Source organism: Pseudophryne corroboree, chromosome 10 (assembly GCF_028390025.1).
Source record: "Pseudophryne corroboree isolate aPseCor3 chromosome 10, aPseCor3.hap2, whole genome shotgun sequence".
In the NCBI taxonomy this organism is placed as follows: Eukaryota; Metazoa; Chordata; class Amphibia; order Anura; family Myobatrachidae; genus Pseudophryne; species Pseudophryne corroboree.
This window is the reverse complement of record NC_086453.1, coordinates 149,211,071-149,235,461: the sequence shown is the minus strand read 5'-3', so window position 1 is coordinate 149,235,461 and position 24,391 is coordinate 149,211,071. Positions and strand designations below refer to the sequence as shown.

The window sequence follows — 24,391 nt, the reverse complement described above, 5'->3', positions numbered from 1 at the left end:
CCTCAAGATCTACCAACAGTTCATGTTTTCCAGGCCTCCTGGAGATCTGTAGAATTGTCAGTAATGCTGTGTACACACGGTGAAAAGTTAGTGCAGAACTCGATTCGATTCCGATGCACGGTCCCACGCGGTCGGCATCGCAAGAATAGATAGACTGTGCAAGCAAGTCAATTTTGACTATCTTTGTAGAAGAGAGAGTCAAAATTGACACTGAGCCAAAATCGCACATAGTCAGTATCGCAAGCACATAATAAGTGTGCTTGCGTTACTGACTATGTGCCGACTTAGCCCCTGTCACATAGTGAGAATCGGGCATAGCCCGAATCTCACCGGGTGTATGGGCCATTAGGAATGAATGCAGCACATCTTAATTTAGTAGTGATTACACCTGTGCACCAGCTAGGTGGTCTGGAATTCACACTGCACTGCTCAGAAAGGGAAGGCATGTATATATGCCTACAGTATACACTACAACCTGTGAGACAGAGCGGGGGAGGTCGAGGATGTTCACATGTAGTCAGAGTTCAGGAAGGGCATGTTCATGTAAGTGCGGCTCATGTAGACCTGTAAGTAAGCGCATATAATCCTACTACAGGACTGCTGCAAGTACAAAGTACACAATGATGACTGGAATAAGCTGCCATTGCAGAGGCACATGCATCCGAGTGTGAATGCACTCTTTTTCTGTGCACGTTTCTTTCAAGTATATTGGGGGTAATTCCAAGTTGATCGCAGCAGGATTTTTGATAGCAATTGGGCAAAACCATGTGCACTGCAGGTGGGGCAGATGTAACATGTGCAGAAAGAGTAAGATTTGGGTGGGTTATTTTGTTTCTGTGCAGGGTAAATACTGGCTGCTTTATTTTTACACTGCAAATTAGATTGCAGATTGAACACACCACACCAAAATCTAACTCTCTCTGCACATGTTATATCTGCCTCCCCTGCAGTGCACATGGTTTTGCCCAATTGCTATCAAAAATCCTGCTGCAATCAACTTGGAATTACCCCCATTGTGCACACTTTACATCGGCCCCATGGTGTTTTGTCTGCCAAAGATAATTTGCATGAAATCAAATTGTGGTCTAAAAATTATCAGTTTATCTAAAACCAAAATTATTTACCAATCAGATCACTTCTGGGCATACGCATAATATTTATCAGCCGGTGATCACACTGAGTGCAAGGGCATTGGTCAGGTGCACTGGGTGGGGGCTCTGTGTAATCTAGTTGCTTCGCTGGGTGACAAGAGCACACAGTGTGTGGCCAAATTGGTTAAGGATCCTGTTATTTGGTGCAATATAATTTTGTCTGAAGTCTAAATTGCTTTTCAGCAAATACACCTTTTTGGTTAAGTAGTAAAAATGTACTTATATCAAGGGTGAACTGAATATGTGTGACTAAACAGGGGTGCAGTGTCCAGACTGTGCACATCAGAGAACTGAGCAACCACAAACAGCAGTAAGGTGGTGTAACATTTCTGAAGCCAGGTAATATAGATATACCTCAACACCTGTCAACAAAAGATTTATTAGTAATACCATTGTGTCTGTAACTTTGTCTTCGCCTTAGTTTATTACATTTCTAAGCAGCTGCCCTAATTAATCCTTAGGAGAGACTTTGGCCACCACAATCCAGGGAAATGAGGATGATGTGGAAATGGCTGTCAGCACTGCACGGAAAGCTTTCGGAAGTTGGAGCAAGCTCCCTTGTCATGTCCGAGCTCGACATCTGTACAGGTCAGATATGCTTTTCAGCTGTTCATCAAGGACTGTGTAAAAGTTGGGTTATCTCCGCTATTCTACAATATAGAAATAAATTCACCAAATAAAGTACCTGTGCAGTAAAGGGTGATATCCAATGTGTAGTAGTTTCTTCTGCATTGCACGAATATTAGCTCAGACCACAGAACGGTTGCCTCCTATGTAAGTGGGTGCACTGTGTGGTAGCACCGCACCCGGCTAATAAGTATTTGGTTCTTTTTTCTTTTAATTATTATAGTATAGTAATATGACTATTGAGGCTGTGTATTTAAAGCAGAAGTACAGTAAATGTGTTTAGACTATGGGATTCAATTAGTGCCAAATTTTTCGACAGTCAGAAAATCGGCACTAATTCGACCTCAGTGTATTTAATAGCTTGCGTTTTTCGCCTGTTTTTGAATCCATTTTCGCCCATGCCTTTTCGTTCTTGTTTTTTTTTTCCGGCGTGGACGAAAACTGACCCAAAAACTGTCAAATGCTTACAAATTCGACAAAACACGTGGATTGGCGGTGAATTCGACAATCCACCTGGTTTTTGCCCGTACAGATTTTTCGACCAGTCGAGAAAACGGCACGGCATTGAATATATTGCATGTAGATTCGACCTAAAAACGGGGGAAAAGTACAGTTTTTTTTCAAGTGGTCGTAAAAATGGCACTAATTGAATACCCTCCTATGTGTTGTTTGTTATTGGCTCGAAAAATTGTTATTATAATTTCTGCACTATTATAACCAAGTGCATTTATGAATGTGCATTCAAGAAAACCATCTCTGCAGCAATCCACCAATCAGGCCTTTATGGTAGAGTGGCCAGACAGAAGCCACTCCTTAGTAAAAAGCACATGGCAGCCCGCCTGGAGTTTGCCATAATGCACCTGAAGGACTCTAAGACCATAAGAAACAAAATTATCTGGTCTGATGAGACACTGATTGAATTTTTTGGCGTGAATGTCAGGCATCGTGTTTGTAGAAAACCAGGCACCACTCATCACCAGGCCAATACCATCCCTGCAGTGAAGCATGGTGGTGGCAGCATCATGCTGTGGAGATGTTTTTCAGCGACAGGAACTGGGAGGCTAGTCAGGATAGAGGGAAGATGAATGCAGCAATGTTCAGAGACATCCTGGATGAAAACCTGCTCCAGAGTGCTCTTGATCTCAGACTGGGGCGACGGTTCAATTTTCAGGAGGACAATGACCCTAAGCCCACAGCCAAGATATCAAAGTAGTGGCTTTAGGACAACTCTGTGAATGTGAATGTCCTTGAGTGGTGTCCAGCCAGAGCCTAGATTTGAATCCGATTGAACATCTCTGGAGAGATCTGAAAATGGCTATGCACTGAGGCTTCCCATCCAACCTGATGGAGCTAGAGAGGAGCTGCAAAGAGGAATGGGCGAAACTGCCCAAAGATAGGTGTGCCATATGGAAAAAGTGAAGCGCTGTGAATACTTTCCTGATGCACTGTATATTGCTGTGGACTATTTCTGTAGCGGGGTACACTGTGATTCCACAGGGAATTACATTGGGGTGTAGAGTTGGATCTTGATCCGAGGCACCAACAGGCTAAAAGCTTTGACTGTTCCCAGGATGCACTGCACCGCCTCCTCTATATCCCCACCTCCAGGCACTGGAGCTCAGTTTGTAAGTTGGTGCCTGCAGTGCAGGCAGCTAACAGGGAAAGAGGTTTTTGAAGAAAGAAGACTTCAAGGGCCGCAGCGCAGGCACTTAGAAGTGCTATATGTCAGTCTGACATACCATGCTGCGGCGCTGTATACTCCCGCGCCCTGGTTGCCGGGTACTTACAGTGGAGGGCTCCGTTCTCATCAGGCACACACTCGCCGCTGCTCTCCTGGATCGCGTGGCCGCAGCTACAGGAAGGAGGTAAGAGGGTCCCCCATGCGGGATCCGCTGAAATCGCGATCCGTCGCGGTCTCTAGGAGACGGAATGCGCACGCTGGCGTGGACACTGTGGCTATACAGGGACCCCACTAGACCACCAGGGCAAGGGGCACAGGTCGGATTTATTAAAATTCTTTCAATTAGGCTCCGCAGTACCCAGTGGTGAAAGCCTGCAAGGGGATAATGCTCTGACCTGTAGACCGTCCCCCAGCCCCAGGCGCCATTTACTGCAAATGTTCCCGCCCTGGAGCTGCATATCTCTCTCTCCCTCACTCCCTGTCAGCGTTTGGGCATCATTACACACATGCTGCGCTGATTCTGGGACTGCTGGGCAATGTCTCCTCTGTAAAGCCACCTGCATAATCAGCGCTTTGCATTTACAGGGCACTTAAGTATTCTACATGTCATTTAGACAGTGTTAGTTAAGAAAAAGTGCATGACTTCAGGGTTATTTAGTACAAGTACCCTGTTATATACATCCAGTCTTTACTGTGCATTGTTATATCTGTATATATATACATAGCTTTACTTAGTAGTCCAGTTAATTAGTATTGCTAGTCCAGTTGTTGTACAGCGGGGCACTGCGCCTTAGAGGTCACAATCGCAGCATGCCGCACACCCCTAACATTGCCTGAAGGTGACGACAGTGGTGAGTACAAACCAGGGACCCCGCTAGGGGGGTCCCCCGGTTCTAAGTGCGGCTGACACGCAGGGGAGGCATATGGGACGCTCCTGGGGTAGACCCGCTATAGCCCTCTGTGTACACTGGCTAGCGGTGGCTTAAACTAGCACTTGTGTGATGTTTTTAAGCTAATTGGGAGACATTGCCAGTATAAAAAACACTGTAGCTCCAGCGCCATTGGGGGTGCGGAGCTACCTCAGAGTGGGACCAGCAGTATTTGGCGCCTTCCTCTGCTTAATGCTGCAGCAGCAGGCATACACAGCTCCTCCTGACACTCAGAAAAAGCTGGAAAACTGGTACAGGGTGTAGCAAAGGGGGAGAGCCGCTATTGTAAACGATCTGTGTCCTATAAGGGATAGTAATCATAGGTGTTTCACTGTGATATAACTGCTTAAAACCTCACTGGGGCTGTGTAGCTGGGGTGTTCTGGTTTCCTCTCTCTATCTCCCTCTCAAACAGTAAGGGGCAGGCTTGCTAGTTATTACTTGTACAGTGATCGCGCTGAGCCCCCAAAAAAGTGGGTCCCAAGGACCCGTCACTTTTAAAAAATTGGGGTCCTACCGGTCCTTTTCTGGGTCCCATCGGAATGAAGGTTTTTATTAATCTTATTTGGACACTACAAAAGTGTTGCAAGGTGGGGGGATGGGGTGACAGTGCTGCTGGGCTGTGTAACATGCAGGACACCCGGCACCAGAGCTGTGTAACTAGACATTTTGGTGCCCTTTGGCAGAAAGTGAATTGGAGCTCCACCTCCCAGACCCCAAACTAGAGGCGGTGCACGCCGCAAAAATTTAGGGACTTGGCTTCATGGGGAAGGGGCGTGACCACATAATAGTGCCAATTAGCATTACACACACGGTCATTATACACATTGCACCAGTTAGAGCACGGTCGTTATACACATTGCACCAGGTAGAGCACGGTCGTTATACACATTGCACCAGGTAGAGCACGGTCGTTATACACATTGCACCAGGTAGAGCACGGTCGTTATACACATTGCACCAGTTAGAGCACGCCGTTATACACATTGCACCAGGTAGAGCACGCCGTTATACACATTGCACCAGGTAGAGCACACCGTTATACACATTGCATCGGGTAGAGCATGTTATACACATTGCACCAGGTAGAGCACGGTCGTTATACACATTGCACCAGTTAGAGCACGCCGTTATACACATTGCACCAGGTAGAGCACGCCGTTATACACATTGCACCAGGTAGAGCACACCGTTATACACATTGCATCGGGTAGAGCATGTTATACACATTGCACCAGGTAGAGCACGGTCGTTATACACATTGCACCAGGTAGAGCACGGTCGTTATACACATTGTACTAGGTAGAGCACGCCGTTATATACACATTGCACCAGGTGGAGCACGCCGTTATACACATTGCACCAGGTAGAGCATGTTATACACATTGCACCAGGTAGAGCACGGCCGTTATACATATTGCACCAGGTAGAGCACACCGTTATACAGATTGGACCAGGTAGAGCATGCCATTATACACATTGCACCAGGTAGAGCACGCCGTTATACACATTGCATCGGGTAGAGCATGTTATACACATTGCACCAGGTAGAGCATGCCGTTATACATATTGCACCAGGTAGAGCATGTTATACACATTGCACCAGGTAGAGCACGCCGTTATACACATTGCACCAGGTAGAGCACGCCGTTATACACATTGCACCAGGTAGAGCACGGTCGTTATACACATTGCACCAGGTAGAGCACGGTCGTTATACACATTGTACCAGGTAGAGCACGCCATTATATACATATTGCACCAGGTAGAGCACGCCGTTATACACATTGCACCAGGTAGAGCACACCGTTATACAAATTGCATCGGGTAGAGCATGTTATACACATTGCACCAGGTAGAGCACGCCGTTATACACATTGCACCAGGTAGAGCATGTTATACACATTACACCAGGTAGAGCACGGCCGTTATACACATTGCACCAGGTAGAGCACACCGTTATACACATTGCATCGGGTAGAGCATGTTATACACATTGCACCAGGTAGAGCACGGTCGTTATACACATTGCACCAGGTAGAGCACGGTCGTTATACACATTGCATCAGGTAGAGCACGCCGTTATACGCATTGTACCAGGTAAAGCACGCCGTTATATACACATTGCACCAGGTGGAGCACGCCGTTATACACATTGCACCAGGTAGAGCATGTTATACACATTGCACCAGGTAGAGCACGGCCGTTATACACATTGCACCAGGTAGAGCACACCGTTATACAGATTGGACCAGGTAGAGCATGCCATTATACACATTGCACCAGGTAGAGCACGCCGTTATACACATTGCATCGGGTAGAGCATGTTATACACATTGCACCAGGTAGAGCATGCCGTTATACATATTGCACCAGGTAGAGCATGTTATACACATTGCACCAGGTAGAGCACGCCGTTATACACATTGCACCAGGTAGAGCACACCGTTATACAGATTGGACCAGGTAGAGCACGCCATTATACACATTGCACCAGGTAGAGCACGCCGTTATACACATTGCATCTAGTAGAGCATGTTATACACATTGCACCAGGTAGAGCACGCCGTTATACACATTGCACCAGGTAGAGCACACCGTTATACAGATTGCATCAGGTAGAGCACGCTGTTATACACATTGCACCAGGTACAGCACGCCGTTATACACATTGCACCGGGTAGAGCACGGTATACACATTGCATCGGGTAGAGCACGTTATACACATTGCACCAGGTAGAGCACGCCGTTATACACATTGCACCAGGTAGAGCACGCCGTTCTACACATTGCACCAGGTAGAGCACGCCGTTATACAGATTGCACCAGGTAGAGCACGCCGTTATACACATTGCACCAGGTAGAGCACGCCGTTATACACATTGCATCGGGTAGAGCACGTTATACACATTGCATCGGGTAGAGCACGTTATACACATTGCACCAGGTAGAGCACGCCGTTATACACATTGCACCAGGTAGAGCACGCCGTTCTACACATTGCACCAGGTAGAGCACGCCGTTATACAGATTGCACCAGGTAGAGCACGCCGTTATACACATTGCACCAGGTAGAGCACGCCGTTATACACATTGCATCAGGTAGAGCACGTTATACACATTGCATCGGGTAGAGCACGTTATACACATTGCAACAGGTAGAGCACGTTATACACATTGCACCAGGTAGAGCACGCCGTTATACACATTGCACCAGGTAGAGCACACCCTTATACAGATTGCACCAGGTAGAGCATGTTATACACATTGCACCAGGTAGAGCACGCCGTTATACACATTGCACCAGGTAGAGCACGCCGTTATACACATTGCACCAGGTAGAGCACGCCGTTATACACATTGCACCAGGTAGAGCACGCCGTTATACACATTGCACCAGGTAGAGCACGCCGTTATATACATTGCACCAGGTAGAGCACGGTAGAGCACGCCGTTATATACATTGCACCAGGTAGAGCACGCCGTTATACACATTGCACCAGGTAGAGCACGCCGTTATACACATTGCACCAGGTAGAGCACGCCGTTATACACATTGCACCAGGTAGAGCACGCCGTTATACACATTGCACCAGGTAGAGCACGCCGTTATACACATTGCACCAGGTAGAGCACGCCGTTATACACATTGCACCAGGTAGAGCACGCCGTTATACACATTGCACCAGGTAGAGCACGCCGTTATACAGATTGCATCAGGTAGAGCACGCTGTTATACACATTGCACCAGGTAGAGCACACCGTTATACAGATTGGACCAGGTAGAGCACGCCATTATACACATTGCACCAGGTAGAGCACGCCGTTATACACATTGCATCGGGTAGAGCATGTTATACACATTGCACCAGGTAGAGCACGCCGTTATACACATTGCACCAGGTAGAGCACACCGTTATACAGATTGCATCAGGTAGAGCACGCTGTTATGCACATTGCACCAGGTACAGCACGCCGTTATACACATTGCACCGGGTAGAGCACGGTATACACATTGCATCGGGTAGAGCACGTTATACACATTGCACCAGGTAGAGCACGCCGTTATACACATTGCACCAGGTAGAGCACGCCGTTCTACACATTGCACCAGGTAGAGCACGCCGTTATACACATTGCACCAGGTAGAGCACGCCGTTATACACATTGCACCAGGTAGAGCACGCCGTTATACACATTGCATCGGGTAGAGCACGTTATACACATTGCATCGGGTAGAGCACATTATACACATTGCAACAGGTAGAGCACGTTATACACATTGCACCAGGTAGAGCACGCCGTTATACACATTGCACCAGGTAGAGCACACCCTTATACAGATTGCACCAGGTAGAGCATGTTATACACATTGCACCAGGTAGAGCACGCCGTTATACACATTGCACCAGGTAGAGCACGCCGTTATACACATTGCACCAGGTAGAGCACGCCGTTATATACATTGCACCAGGTAGAGCACGGTAGAGCACGCCGTTATATACATTGCACCAGGTAGAGCACGCCGTTATACACATTGCACCAGGTAGAGCACGCCGTTATACACATTGCGCCAGGTAGAGCACGCCGTTATACACATTGCATCAGGTAGAGCACGCCGTTATACACATTGCACCAGGTAGAGGATCACTTACACATTGCCGCCACCACCTCAGATCCCCAGTCGTCCGTCCCCCCACCAGACGTCATGGGAACCCACCACCTTCTTCACTCGCCGCCTCTGCACTCTCACCTTGTGTCTGGAGCAGAGCTGAGGAGTGCGCTGCAGCAGCTTCCCGGAACCTCCGTGGCTACTCCCTGCCTCAATCCCTGAGTCTGAAGCCCAGAGAGCAGCGCTGCTGCTGCATCTGAAGAAAGAAACTATTGGCGCGGTGGCAGCACACCCCCACTTCCCCTGTGTGCGCCAGTGCCCCCACTCACCTGCTGTCCCGCCACCTACCGCTGGCATCTCATGATCCCTACTTACTCCGCTGGCTCCTGTAATTACCGATGCGGCACCGCATAAGGTCACTAGCTTCATGCCCGGCCGGAGATTACAGCCCCCTAGCCACACTCAGCAGCATGGATATTTTGGGTCCCGTGCAGAGCTGAGAGTGAGTGGAAGGCGGGAGATCACACTATCCATGCTCTCCTCCCCTTCCTCAGCCATTGGAGAATGAAAGTAACTGACAGCACAGGACGGCGCGCTGATTGGTCACAGCGTGTCCTGTGGGACCTGGCGTTTTTTTATTTTTGAGTCACCGCTGTCCATTATCGGGTAAAATACGCGCTATATTTGCGAACACTGTTTGTATGTGTATGTGATTGTGCTTTACTGTGAACATGGGTAAACACAAACTATGCAGTGTATGTCATACCAGATTCTCTCCCTTATCTGATTCTGTATCATGTGAACAATGCAGCCAATCTTCACAACTCAGTCATGGGGCTAGGGGAGAGGGTCAAGAGCCTTCCTGGTTAGGTGTCCTTAAAAATATGATGTCTGATATGTCATCACAACTCACTGCTAATGCTCAAAAAACTCAGCTACTACAACAGGCTGTTGCAGACCTAGCTGCCAGGGCAAATGTTACACAGCCCCCCCTCTCTAACGCAGGACCACAAAAGCGTGGTTTACTTGCTCTACTCTCTGATTCAGATGAAGATGTATAGAAGGATGGGGAGGACTTGGATCCCGTTAGTGGGGATTTCTCTTCTGCTCAGGGTATTGAACCCCTCATTCTGGCTATACGGGACATTTTAAAACTCCCTCTAGAGGATGCTGCATCACAGCAGTCCTTTTTCTTTACACAGAACAAGCCTAATATCACTTTCCTTGATTCTGCAGAGTTAGATGACCTGTTTTAAGTTAGCCTGGAAAAATCCAGACAAAAAATACCAAGTACCAAAAAGATTTTTGCACACTTTCCTATGTGCTCCTGAAGGTAGGAAGTTCTGGGAAGAGCCCCCTAGTTTTGACGTATTAGTCTCTCGACTGTCTAAAAAGGCGGTGCTGCCTGCCCCGGTCTCCTTTACCATAAAGGACCCTGGGGACAGAAAAATAGAGACTACACTAAAGTCTGTCTACACAGCAGCAGGTGTATCGCAAAGGCCGGTCATAGCGGGTTGCTGGATGACCCATGCCATTCATACGTTGACTACTCAAATTCAGGAGGGCCTCTCCGGGGATATTCCTCTGGTCACTACAGTGACTCTCCTGAAGCACATTCAGGACACTGCACGCATCCTGTGTGACTCGCTCAAGGAGTTGGGCAATATTAATGCTAGGACCTCTGCCATGGCAGTGTCGGTGCGAAGGGCCTTGTGGTTGCGTCAATGGATAGCGGACGCAGATTCCAAGCGCAAAGTGGAAACTCTCCCCTTTTCTGGTTAATGGCTCTTTGAGGTTGAGTTGGATACTTGGATTTCTTAGGTTACTGCGGGGAAATCCACGTTTTTCCCCTCTGGGGCCCCGCCGGCCAGGCGCTCCTACTCGGGGCTGTCTGTTCAGTCCTTTCGTGCTAACAGATTTCGATCTAGGGCCAGAGGTGCCTCCAGTGAGGCACCAGTGGTAAGACAAGAAGACCTGCGAACACCAGTTCTCAGGAACAGAGCACCAGTTCTGCTTCCACTAAGTCCTCAGCATGACTGTGTCCACCCACCCCGAGGGGATCTTGAAGTGGGAGCTCGACTGCATCACTTCAGCCACGTCTGGGAAGGTTCCTGCCAGGATACCTGGGTCAAGGACCTAATTTATGAGGACTGCAAGCTGGAGTTCGACGGTGCTCCTCCTCAACTACCAGCTTTGGAGGATATGCAAGTTACGTTGCAACAGGCCATCCAAAAGTTGGTCCAGTCCCACGTCATTGTTCCAGTACCAATACTACAATGTGGAAAGGGTTATTACTCCAACCTGATTGTGGTACCGAAGCCAGATGGTTCGGTAAGGCCCATTTTTAATCTAAAGTCCTTGAACCCATACCTAAAGGTTTTCAAGTTCAGAATGGAATCCTTGAGAGCAGTGATTGCGGGCCTGGAAGAACAGTAATTCCTGGTTTCCCTGGATATCAAGGATGTCTACCTTCATATTCCGATTTGGCCACCTGATGAGGCTTATCTGAGGTTTGCCCAACTGGACGATCACTACCAGTTCCAGGCACTACCCTTCAGCCTGTCCACAGCTCCGAGGTTGCTCACAAAGGTAATTGTGGAGATGATATTCCAGTTCCGGGTCCAGGGGGTCAATGTTGTCTCTTACCTGGACGATCTCCTGATTAAAAGCAAGATCCAGGGAGCTTTTATTTCTCCATATCGACCGCACTATCTAACTTCTGTCACACCATGGGTGGATTCTCAATTTACCGAAGTCCCACCTGGAGCAAACTCAGCGGCTCTTGTTCCTGGGGATGTTACTGGATACTGTGGCCCAGAAGGTGTTCCTCCCGGAGGACAAGGCGAGAACACTTGAGGAGATGGTACGCATGGTGCTCCGACCTGCTCGAATATCCATCCATCTTTGCATAAGATTGTTGGGGAAATCTGTTGCCTTATGCGAGGCGATCCAATATGGGAGGTTCCATGCCAGAACATTTCAATTGGATCTCCTGAGCAAGTTGTCCGGATCACATCTTCAGATGCACTGGATGAAACGGCTGTCGCCTCAGGCCAGGATTTCCCTCCTGTGATGTCTGCATTCTTCCAATCTCCTGGAGGGCCGGAGTTTCGGGATTCAGGATTGGATCCTCCTCACGATGTATGCGTATGCGAGTCTGAGAGGATGGGGAGCTGTCATCCAAGGTGCTCAGTTCCAGGGCAGGTGGTCATCCCATGAAGCCCTCCTTCCGATCAACATTCTCGAACTTCGGACGTCTACAATGCTCTGCTTCAGGCCTCTCCTCTACTCAGGGATCACGCGATCTAAGGGGGTCATTCCGAGTTGATCTCTCGCTAGCAGTTTTTAGCAGCCATGCAAACGCATTGTCGCCGCCCACTGGGGAGTGTATTTTTGCTTTGCAGAAGTGCGAATGCTTGTGCAGCAGAGCGCCTGCAAAATTGTTTTGTGCAAAACAAGACCAGCCCTGTAGTTACTCTTCGTGTGCGTTGATTCTAACGACGGAGGGACGGCTTTTGACGTCACACACCCGCCCAGCTATGCCTGCATTTTTTTTTCTGCCACGTCTGCGTTTTTCTAAGCACTTCCTGAAAATGGTCAGTTGACACCCAGAAACGCCCACTTTCTGTCAATCTCCTTGCGGCCGGCTGTGCTATTGGAATCGTCGCTAGAACCAGTGCAAAACCACAATAGACTTTGTTCCCGTACGACGCATGTGCGCATTATGGAGCATACGCTTCCGCAGATTAGCCGTTTTTTCCACTAATCACTACGCAGCGAACAACGGCAGCTAGCGATCAACTCGGAATGACCCCCCAAGTACAGTGGGACAACGCCACAGCAGTGGCATTCATCGGCAAGGAGGGACAAAAAGCAGGGCCTGCATGCGAGAGGTGTCAAAGATACTCCTCTGGGCAGAAAGAAATGCAAGAGCAATGTCAGCAATCTTCATTCCTGGAGTGGACAACTGGGAAGTGTACTTCCTGAGTCGTCACGATCTCCACCCGGGAGAGTGGGGGTTCCACCATCAGGTGTTTCAGCAGATCATCAACCGGTGGGGCTGCCCACAAATAGACATGATGGCTTCTCGACTCAACAAGAAGCTTCATTAATATTGCTCCCGAACTAGTGACCCTCAGGCGAGGGCAGTAGATGCACTGACGTCGTCTTGGCCTTACCAGCTGGTTTACCTGTTTCCTCCGATTCCATTGATCCCAAGGGTGCTAAAGCGAATCAGAAATCAAGGAGTCCAGGCAATTCTAATTGCCCCGGATTGGCCTCGGAGGTCATGGTACATGGATCTTCTGGATGTCCGTCGAAGACCGTTGGCCTCGACCACTAAGAAAAGAGCTTCAAAAAGGACCGTTCGTCTACCTGCACTTACGGCGACTTCGTTTGATGGCATGGAGGTTGAGCAGAACATCCTAGCTCACAAGGGCCTTTCCAAAAGAGTCATTGCTACCATGATTCAGGCCAGGAAACCTGTGACGTCAAAACACTATCATCATATCTGGTGAAGATATGTTTCTTGGGGGGAGGAACGATAGTATATACATGTGGAGTTCCATTTGGGACGTTTCCTCCATTTCCTGCAGGCTGGTGTGGATGATGGCTTACGCCTGGGTTCCGTTAAGGTCCAGATTTCAGCCCTCTCAATTTTCTTCCAGAAGAAATTGTCAGTATTGCCAGAAGTTCAGACCTTCTTGCAAGGAGTACTTCACATTCAACCTCCTTTTGTGCCGCCCACGGCACCCTGGGATTTGAATGTAGTGTTGGAGTTTCTCCAGTCCTCCTGGTTTGAACCTCTGATGACGGTAGAAGATAAGCACCTCACGTGGAAGATGGTGATGTTACTGACCCTGGCTCCTGCTAGGCGTGTCTCGGAATTGGGGGCCTTATCATGTAGAAGCCCTTACTTGGTCTTCTATGAGGACAGAGCGGAGCTCCGGACTAGGCAGCAGTTCCTGCTGAAGGTTGTCTCTGCATTCCACCTGAATCAACCTATTGTGGTTCCGTCAAGTTCTGGCGTTTCTGCTCCTCCGGAGGCATTGGATGCTGAGTGAACCTTGAAGATCTATGTCAAGAGAACGGCTCGCATCAGAAAGACGGATTCCTTGTTCGTGCTCTATGATGCACAGAAAAAGGGTTGCCCTGCTTCAAAGCAGTCCATTGCTTGTTGGATTAGGCTGACTATCCAACAGGCCTATGTGTCGGCAGCCTTGACTGTTCCTAAGTCTCTAAAGGCCCACTCTACAAGATCTGTTGGCTCTTTCTGGGTGGCTGCCCGTGGGGTCTCGGCCTTGCAATTAAGCCGAGCTGCTACCTGGTCGGGAAAGAGCACCTTTGTGAAGTTCTACAAATTTGATACCCTGGCCAAAGAGGATATCCAGTTTGGGCAAGCGGTGCTGCAGCAGTCTCTGCACGTTCCTGCACGTTCTGGAAGCTTTGGGACGTCCCTATCGTACTAAGTACCTACTAATGAATCCTTTTTTTTTTCTCGTAGTCCATAAGGGATATTGGGCGCCCGCCTCAGTGCATTGACTTTTCTGCAGGTTGTCTTTTCTATTATTACCTGTTCAGCTGTGGCTGTTTGGTTACCAGCCATTGATTGTTGTTTTATGTTCGTGGTGTGCTGGTGTATAAATCTCACCACTCATGGTCCCTCATTCCGAGTTGATCGCTAGCTGCCGTTGTTCGCTACGGAAGCGATCATTTAAAAAAAAGGCTAAACTGCGCGTGTGTATGCACCGCAATGCGCACGCGCGGTGTACGGGTACACAGCACAGGTTCTAGCGACTCTTTCAGTCGCACTGGCGGTCGCAAGGAGATTGACTGGAAGTGGGAGTTTCTGGGTGGCAACTAAACATTTTCTGGGAGTGTTTGGGAAACAAGCAGACAAACAATTGGGAAGCTGCTCAATCATACCTGGAGGTAATTATATATCAGGTGCTGGAAGGGGGAGGGGTCACAGACAAACAACAGACAAAGAGGAAGGGGGGTGCAAATCCCCAACCCCCAAATTCCCTTCCGCACACTGAAAATTACCTGTAACAATCCCTGAACCTATCTGGTAATAAAATTCAGAGAATTCGTCACAAATGTTTGCAAACACATGTTTAGCTGCTGGCCACTTCACGGCTTCTCTGATACAGCAGTCCTAACCTACATAATAGCAGTGCCCACATAGGGCCATGTAATTTGTCACAGTACGCCTCATGATAAAGGCTTTTACTAAAACACTTCCAAACAGAGAGCTAACTTACCCAGGAGCCACCCCCAGGATCTCCCATTGGCACTACAAGGAACAGCATGCCTTCCAAATGCTGCTCCCATTCAATGCCTCATGCACACAAGCAGACAAACAATTGGGAAGCTGCTCAATCATACCTGGAGGTAATTATATATCAGGTGCTGGAAGGGGGAGGGGTCACAGACAAACAACAGACAAAGAGGAAGGGGGGTGCAAATCCCCAACCCCCAAATTCCCTTCCGCACACTGAAAATTACCTGTAACAATCCCTGAACCTATCTGGTAATAAAATTGAGAGAATTCGTCACAAATGTTTGCAAACACATGTTTAGCTGCTGGCCACTTCACGGCTTCTCTGATACAGCAGTCCTAACCTACATAATAGCAGTGCCCACATAGGGCCATGTAATTTGTCACAGTACGCCTCATGATAAAGGCTTTTACTAAAACACTTCCAAACAGAGAGCTAACTTACCCAGGAGCCACCCCCAGGATCTCCCATTGGCACTACAAGGAACAGCATGCCTTCCAAATGCTGCTCCCATTCAATGCCTCATGCACACAAGCAGACAAACAATTGGGAAGCTGCTCAATCATACCTGGAGGTAATTATATATCAGGTGCTGGAAGGGGGAGGGGTCACAGACAAACAACAGACAAAGAGGAAGGGGGGTGCAAATCCCCAACCCCCAAATTCCCTTCCGCACACTGAAAATTACCTGTAACAATCCCTGAACCTATCTGGTAATAAAATTGAGAGAATTCGTCACAAATGTTTGCAAACACATGTTTAGCTGCTGGCCACTTCACGGCTTCTCTGATACAGCAGTCCTAACCTACATAATAGCAGTGCCCACATAGGGCCATGTAATTTGTCACAGTACGCCTCATGATAAAGGCTTTTACTAAAACACTTCCAAACAGAGAGCTAACTTACCCAGGAGCCACCCCCAGGATCTCCCATTGGCACTACAAGGAACAGCATGCCTTCCAAATGCTGCTCCCATTCAATGCCTCATGCACACAAGCAGACAAACAATTGGGAAGCTGCTCAATCATACCTGGAGGTAATTATATATCAGGTGCTGGAAGGGGGAGGGGTCACAGACAAACAACAGACAAAGAGGAAGGGGGGTGCAAATCCCCAACCCCCAAATTCCCTTCCGCACACTGAAAATTACCTGTAACAATCCCTAAACATGTGTTTGCAAACATTTGTGACGAATTTTATTACCAGATAGGTTCAGGGATTGTTACAGGTAATTTTCAGTGTGCGGAAGGGAATTTGGGGGTTGGGGATTTGCACCCCCCTTCCTCTTTGTCTGTTGAGTGTTTGGGAAACCGCAGGTGTGGCCGGACGTTTGCTGGGCGGGTATCTGATGTCATTACCGTGTCATTCGTTGCAGCAATCATCGCACAGAATAAGTAACTACAGGGCTGGTCTTGTTCTGCACAAAATGTGTTTGCAGCTGCTCTGCTGCACATGCGTTCGCACTCCTGCAAAGCGAAAATACACTCCTCCGTGGGCGACGACTATGCGTTTGCACGACTGCTAAAAACGGCTAGCGAGCGATCAACTCGGAATGAGGAACATTGTTATGTTCCTTCTCTCATGTATGTTCTTTCTCCTTCAGGCACTGTTTTACCTATAACTGCCCGTGAAGGGGGGTGGGGAGGGCATAGAGGGGAGGAGCTAGCACACACAATGAAGAAACGTAAAGTGCAGCGGCTCCTTTGGACCCCGTCTATACCCATCGTACTAAAGGGGTCATTCCAACCTGATCGCACGCTGCAGTTTTACGCAGCCGTGCGATCGGGTCCGAACTGCGCATGCGCTGCAGCTGCAATGCACAAGCGCGTCACTGCCCGGCGACGGGGGGCGCCGGGCAGCGATGAAACTAACGAAGATCGGAATCGCAGCACCAAACGCAAGGTGATTGACAACAGGAAGGCTTTCCTGGGTGGCAACTGACCATTTTCTGGGAGTGTCGAGGAAAACACAGGCGTGTCCAGTCGTTTGCAGGGCGGGAGTCTGACGTCAATTCCGGTACCTGACAGGCTGAGGTAATTGCAGCGGCTGAGTAAGTTCAGAGCTACTCAGAAACTGCACAAAACTTTTTGGCACAGCTCCCCTGCACATGCCTTCGCACACTTGCTAATCTAAAATACACTCCCCCATAGGCGGCAACTATCTGATCGCACGGGCTGCAAAAAATTGCAGCGTGCGATCAACTCGGAATGACCCTCTAAGACTCGCCAATATTCCTTATGGACTATGAGAAAAGGATTTACCGGTAGGTAATTTAAATTCTATTTTTTTACTATTGCTGTAATAAAGCTTTTTTTTGCTTATACAGCATATGCATAGTTGATTATGGATATCTATTCAGCCATAATTGCACTTGGTATAATAGCGCAGAAATTATAATGAAACATTTTCGAGTCTATAATAGAATCAGTGGCTTCTGGTGGAGTCTAACTGTGCTTTTATATTGAATGTGTGTACACAGACGCATCTTTTTTCTGCTGCTAGTGTATACGTATTATGAATAATTGATATAATGAAATAGAAATAATAAGCGCCCGGATCCCAAATGAAATATTCCTAATTATGTCGTTTTTTATTATCTCCAAAGCATTGCCCGCACTGTCCAGAAACACCAACGGTTGCTGAGCGTGCTAGAAAGCATGGACAATGGGAAGCCCATTCGTGAATCACGTGACTGTGATGTCCCTCTGGTAGTTCGCCATTTTTACCACCATGCTGGTTGGGCGCAGCTCAGGGACACAGAGATGAATGGATGGAAACCTCTTGGTGAGTAATTACTTTAATTTTACATTGGGTTATGGCCAAATTACATTCTTTTCCTTTATTGTGAATAATATGTGAAAACTCATTTATTTATAATTTTTACTGTAGGTGTTGTTACTGCCATTGTTCCCTGGAATTTCCCACTGATGTTACTGACCTGGAAGATATGTCCTGCACTTGCAATGGGTACTGTATGAATAAACTTATGTATTTGTTTAATTACATCAAGAGAAAAAAATCTATATAAATAATAAGAAAAAATGGGGGTGGTCCCAATGCGCTTTTCTCCAAAGACAGCCTTTCTATATCTATGATTTGGTATAGACTGTTTTTTTTTTAAAAAAGTAACTCCCTTCAGCAAGAACTCACCAGTATAGGTCCTAATGTAACAATGTTATATAAACAGTAATCAAAAGGGCGCTATCCTGAATATTTTCAGCGGTTATCTTGTATTTTGGTGTTTTAAAATGATTGCAGTTGATGTATCCTTACATTGCATACTTTATAAAATAACCGTATAATAATTATATTTTATTCATTTATTAAAATCCAAGCACATAATGTACATAAAAACCAAGATACAACTTGTAGTACACAATGATGGAGTTTGTTGGCGATTGAGTGTCACTTTTCCTCTCAAGATGGAACCAAAACCTTTCTCTGTACTGTCCTGGAATTAACTTTTACCATTTGGGGGTTTAAACAGATTGGTGTACAGTGATCCCAAATGCCCAACACGTTTCGTTTTTTACAGACTTCATCAAGGGATCAACTACAGGTTGAGTATCCCATATCCAAATATTCCGAAATACGGAATATTCTGAAATACAGAATTTTTTGAGCGAGACTGAGATAGTAAAACCTTTGTTTTCTGATGGCTCAATGTACACAAACTTTGTTTAATACACAAAATTATTAAAACTATTGTATTTAATGACCTTCAGGCTGAGTGTATGAGGTGTATATGAAACATAAATGAATTGTGTGAATATACACACACTTTGTTTAATGCACAAAGTTATTTAAAATTTTGGCTACAATAACCTTCAGGCTGTGTGTATAAGGTGTATATAAAACATAAATGCATTCTGTGCTTAGACTTGGGTCCCATCGCCATGATATCTCATTATGGTATGCAATTATTCCAAAATACGGAAAAATCCGATATCCAAATTACTTCTGGCACCAAGCATTTTGGATATGGGCTACTCAACCTGTATAGCATAAAATGGGTGTGTCCCATAGAATATAATGGGTGGGGATCATAGGGTCGACAGTGACTAGGTCGACACGGTCATTAGGTCGACATGGAAAAAGGTTGATATGAGTTTTTTAATATTTTTTTTGTGTCATTTTCTTCGAAAAGTTACCGGGAACCCCAATTAGTGCACCGTGCCCCCTCGCATGGCTCGCTATGCTTCAGTCAAAGTTCCTCGCTGCGCTCGAGCACAGGGTACTATTCTCAATCGTAGCCCACGTGGATTGTAAAGTAGGGAAAAAGTAAAAATAAAAAAATATTTTTTTTTTTTAAAATGTTAATAACTCGTGTCGACCTTTGCCATTTCGACCTAGTGAAGATGTCGGCCTCATGACCATGTCGACCTAATGCATGTTGACCAATTGTGGTCGACCTAAAGACCGGATACCGAATATATTAGTGAGATGATCAATTCTGTCACTTAATTCTGAGAAATGTTCTCTGCCTCTTGTCAGTGAAGAGTATTTCATTATTATTATTATTATTATCCTTATATGGCGCCACAAGGGTTCCGCAGCGCCCAATTGCAGAGTACATATGCACATAATCAAAACCGGAAAAGAGTGACCTACAGTTGAAGACAATATAGGACAGGTACAGGGTAACTAAGCATAACTACATCAGTAGAACTTTCAAGGTGGCCAATAAACTGCAGGATTTGGGCAGTTGAGGATTATTAAAGTAAGAAAGGGATTAGCACATGAGGGAAGAGGGCCCTACTCGTGAGAGCTTACATTCTTAAGGGGAGGGGCAGACAGGGGTGACACAGATGGGCTAGACCAAGCATGGCAGAGAGGGTTAGGATGAGATTTGGCTAGGTTTGGTAAAGAAGTGGCTCTTAAGAGTCCGTTTGAAGTTCTGTAGGGAGGTGGAGAGTCTAAGGGGAAGAGAGGTAAAGAATTCCAGAGAAAGGGAGCAGCACGTGAAAAATCTAAGAGTGGGAGGAAGTAATCAGAAGACGGGAGATTCGGCGTGCAGTAGCAGAGCGAAGAGGACGGGTGGGAGAGTAAAGGGAGATAAGGTCAGAGCTGAAAATGGGAGAGGAGTGGGTGAGTGCTTTGTAAGTGAGTGTGAGAAGTTTGAATTGGATTCTGAAAGGGAAGGGAAGCCAGTGAAGGGATTGTAGGAGAGGGGAGGTGGATGTAGTGCGTTTTGTGAGGAAGATGAGCTGGGCTGCAGCATTGAGGATAGATTGGAGTAGAGAGAGGTAACTGTTAGGGAGGCCAGTTAGGAGGAGATTACAGTAATCCAGTCTGAAAATAATCAGTGAGTAATAATGATCTTGGTGGCATCCTGGGTGGGAAAAGGTCTGATCCTGGAAATGTTTTTGAGATGAAAATGAAAGGTTTGTGAGAGGTGCTGAGTGTGTGGTTTAAAGAAGAGGGAGGAGTCGAGGATTACGCCAAAACAGCATTCTTGGGGGCTAGAGGAGATAGTCGTGACATCAATGGATAATGAGATTGTTGGAGGTGAGGTTGTGCGGGAGGGTGGGAAGATGATCAGCTCAGTCTTAGACATGTTGAGTTTAAGAAAGCACTGGAACATCCAGGAAGATATAGCAGAGAGACACTTGGAGGTACGAGTGAGGAGAGCCGGGGAGAGATCAGGGGAGGAAAGGTAGATTTGAATGTCATCAGCATAGAGGTGATATTGGAAGATAAAAGAAGTAATGAGTTCACCTAAACTGGACGTATAGAGTGAGAAAAGGAGAGGACCAATAACAGAGCCTTGGGGGACACCAACAGTTAGTGGAAGTGGGGGGGAGGTAGTGTCATGAGAGGAGACAGTATATCGACGTCCAACTTTTTGGACACAAAACTTCAGATTTTATATTATATATATATATATATATATATATATATATATATATATATAAGTATGGGTAGATAGGGGAATGGCGACCAACCGGTGTTTTTTTATACAAAAATATTTAGCGGACTAGTACTAAGAATGAAGGATTGGATTAAGGAAATGACTCCTTTTTATGTAAAAGAGAAATAACAATTTATTTTATCAATAAAAAAATATATATTTTTTACACTTTGCTTTTCTAAAAGATACATATAAAACCGATTCCTCTACAGATATAAAAAATGTATAAAAACGGATTATATAGTAAAAAGCAGTTGTATAAAATATTTTAAGACATAAAATGGAAAGAGATAAAAAAATATTTTTAAAAAGATTTTTTGTAGTTAGTAAAAAGCAGCTTAACTTAGGGTGGAAGGTCATACAGGAAATCCCAACGCGTTTCGTCTATCTGACTTCATCACTTGATGAAGTCAGATAGACGAAACGCGTTGGGAAGTCAGATAGACGAAACGCGTTGGGATTTCCTGTATGACCTTCCACCCTAAGTTAAGCTGCTTTTTACTAACTACAAAAAATCTTTTTAAAAATATCTGTAGAGGAATCGGTTTTATATGTATCTTTTAGAAAAGCAAAGTGTAAAAAATATATATTTTTTATTGATAAAATAAATTGTTATTTCTCTTTTACATAAAAAGGAGTCATTTCCTTAATCCAATCCTTCATTCTTAGTACTAGTCCGCTAAATATTTTTGTATAAAAAAACACCGGTTGGTCGCCATTCCCCTATCTACCCATACTTATCTAATCCTATACAGCATCTCACCAATGCTGTAAAATTGTTCAGGGGACGGCTGACACCCTATTACTCATAAGGGAGTGTTTTTACATATAAGTGTATTCTATTTCAGGTGTTGTTTTCCCCCACATGTGGCGCTTTACTCATATTTTTTACATATATATATATATATATATATATATATATATATATTTATTTTATTCTCTGATACGGCATATCCATGTGCTCTGACCTGTGTCTTAGTGATGAATCACTAAGACGATGGACAGAGCACTATTCGCAGCCTTCGATCGCTTTATTAATATATATTATTAGTTGTGCTGAATTTATATGAAAGTTTTAAGGTCTATAATCTAGGCTTCACACAGAGATATTATTGTTATTATTATTAATAATTTTAATTGCAGATTTATCTCACCTGTAGAAGCATTTAAAAGGGTGTACACTTTGGGACCTAGACTTAGGGTTATTAAACAGTGAAAAAGTGGAGAAGTGGACCAATGATGAAGTTGCCCATAGCAACCAATAAGCTTTGAGGGAACATTTATCAAGTACATTCTGTAAAATAATAGGTAGCAGCTGATCCACTTCTCCACTCTTTTCACTGCTTGATACATCAACCCCTTTGTCTATTACTTCCTCTTTGCTTACTGCTTCTTTAGCTCTTTAGATGGGTCCTCTCTACTTGGATAGTCTCTGCTTAGTTGATAAGAGCTGTTAGACTGTATCGTTTCCTAGCATGAGGAACAAAGAACAAGAGGGCAGTGTTCTATAGAAGGGTATTCATCCCTTGATTGGAAAGCGCTTGTGGCAATTAAATTGGGTTCAGCCTTTACCATAAACTTTGCATCCACAGGAGATTCAATATGCTGTATGGCTTCAAACCTCCAGTGCTAAGAGCTCTACTCTGCATGCTAGGTAACAGTATGATCTTATAGTTCATAAGAAGTGCAGGTTTCTTGTTGGCTTTCAGGTAAGCCATTATTAGTCTGTTCTCAGCTCCAACAGGATGTTCATGTTTTACATTAAACGTTAATCCATCCTGTTGGTGAAAATGTATAAACACTAGCCCCTACATCATCTACAGTACCTTTCTCTTATTGTTACTGTTAGTGCCACTCCTTTCGGACAGTATTGTATGTGTCTTAGCAGAAATTGGATCCTCATTTGTTGAGTAGGCTGCAAGCAGATACTTATGTTGCCTCAACTTTCCTTTTATTGCTCCACTTTTGACCCTTGTGGCAGTGGTACCAACTCAGTGATGATGGTGCTGGGACACGGTATGTAGATAACATAGTGTCTGATTGTGGCGTACTGCAGTATCTTCATATAACCAAGTAACATTATTTTCTAATAAACTATTTTAAAACAGATGTTCCTTATAGTATGTGATCACTTATTTAATGCTCTACAGTAACTGGTAGAGCTTATAGATTGCAGGCTGGTGGTTCCAAACCTGGTGAGAAGGTGCAAAGCTGTTAAGGATAGGCGGCTGCTACCACCAGTAAAAGCGATAACTGACCTATTTGTAGTTTCCTCTATCTACATTATTGGATTTATTTTGCAGAATTGCTTAGTAACTATTTCTTTAATTTATTAAAATGTAGTTAAAAATGACAGCTAGGATTTGATTGGTTTCTTATACAGAAGTAGTGCACATAGCAAAATTTCATTATATTATTGTGTTGTACATTTTTAAGAGGACGTGTGTAATGAATGCGATTACTATATACGTGTTTTCTGACCTAGTTCCATCTATTTTTTACTCTGTTCCAGGAAATACTGTAGTACTGAAACCTGCCACATATACACGGTTGACAGCTCTGCTCCTGGCAGAGATCTGTGCTGAAGCTGGCCTTCCGCCTGGTGTCTTTAATGTGGTCACTGGTAATGGCGCCTTTGGCGAGAAACTGGCCATTCACCCTGATGTGGATAAAGTAGCATTTACTGGCTCTACCGAGGTAATGGCCAAGGCTGGCTACATTTCTCTTGTGTACAGATGAAGCAAGTTCTGTCCTGATAGCATGTTCCAGATTATCTCTTGCCTACTTTCAGAAAAAAATACCTTTTACAGAAAACAACATGGTCAAACAGTACGATTTGTAATTATACATTTTACAGTGGACCTATCATGCTTTATTAAATATCTCACATTAGCAGTAGAGTAAAATCCTAATTGCAACACTACTGTTAGTAATAATCAGTTTTGCTTTAAGCAATATCCAAACTAGATGATGTTATCTTGTGGGTTGAGTTTAAAGGTATAGTATGAGACCTGGCTAGAACCAGCTTTTGGGCTAGTGCAAAGTTGAAATCCTTTTGTAGAGTGTAAATAGTTGAGCCAGCCAACGCATAATAAGTAGCACCCTCTCCACTGTTTTACTTAATTCCAGTAATCCTGTCCTGCAAAACTGCACCTTGGGCAATATTTACGAAGTGTTGGCTTACACTGAAGTGCAGTTTT

At 45.5% G+C, this 24,391-nt stretch overlaps 1 protein-coding gene across 1 annotated transcript in view; it reads left to right on the top strand.

Moving 5' to 3' along the window:
- ALDH16A1 (aldehyde dehydrogenase 16 family member A1) overlaps positions 1–24,391 on the top strand; it is a 282,143-nt gene that overhangs the window by 39,076 nt on the left and 218,676 nt on the right. The window contains exons 3-6 of the mRNA XM_063942876.1: positions 1,613–1,739; positions 17,886–18,064; positions 18,170–18,247; positions 23,704–23,888. Coding sequence (XP_063798946.1) covers positions 1,613–1,739; positions 17,886–18,064; positions 18,170–18,247; positions 23,704–23,888 — 569 coding nt within the window. The remainder of the gene's footprint in view (positions 1–1,612; positions 1,740–17,885; positions 18,065–18,169; positions 18,248–23,703; positions 23,889–24,391) is intronic.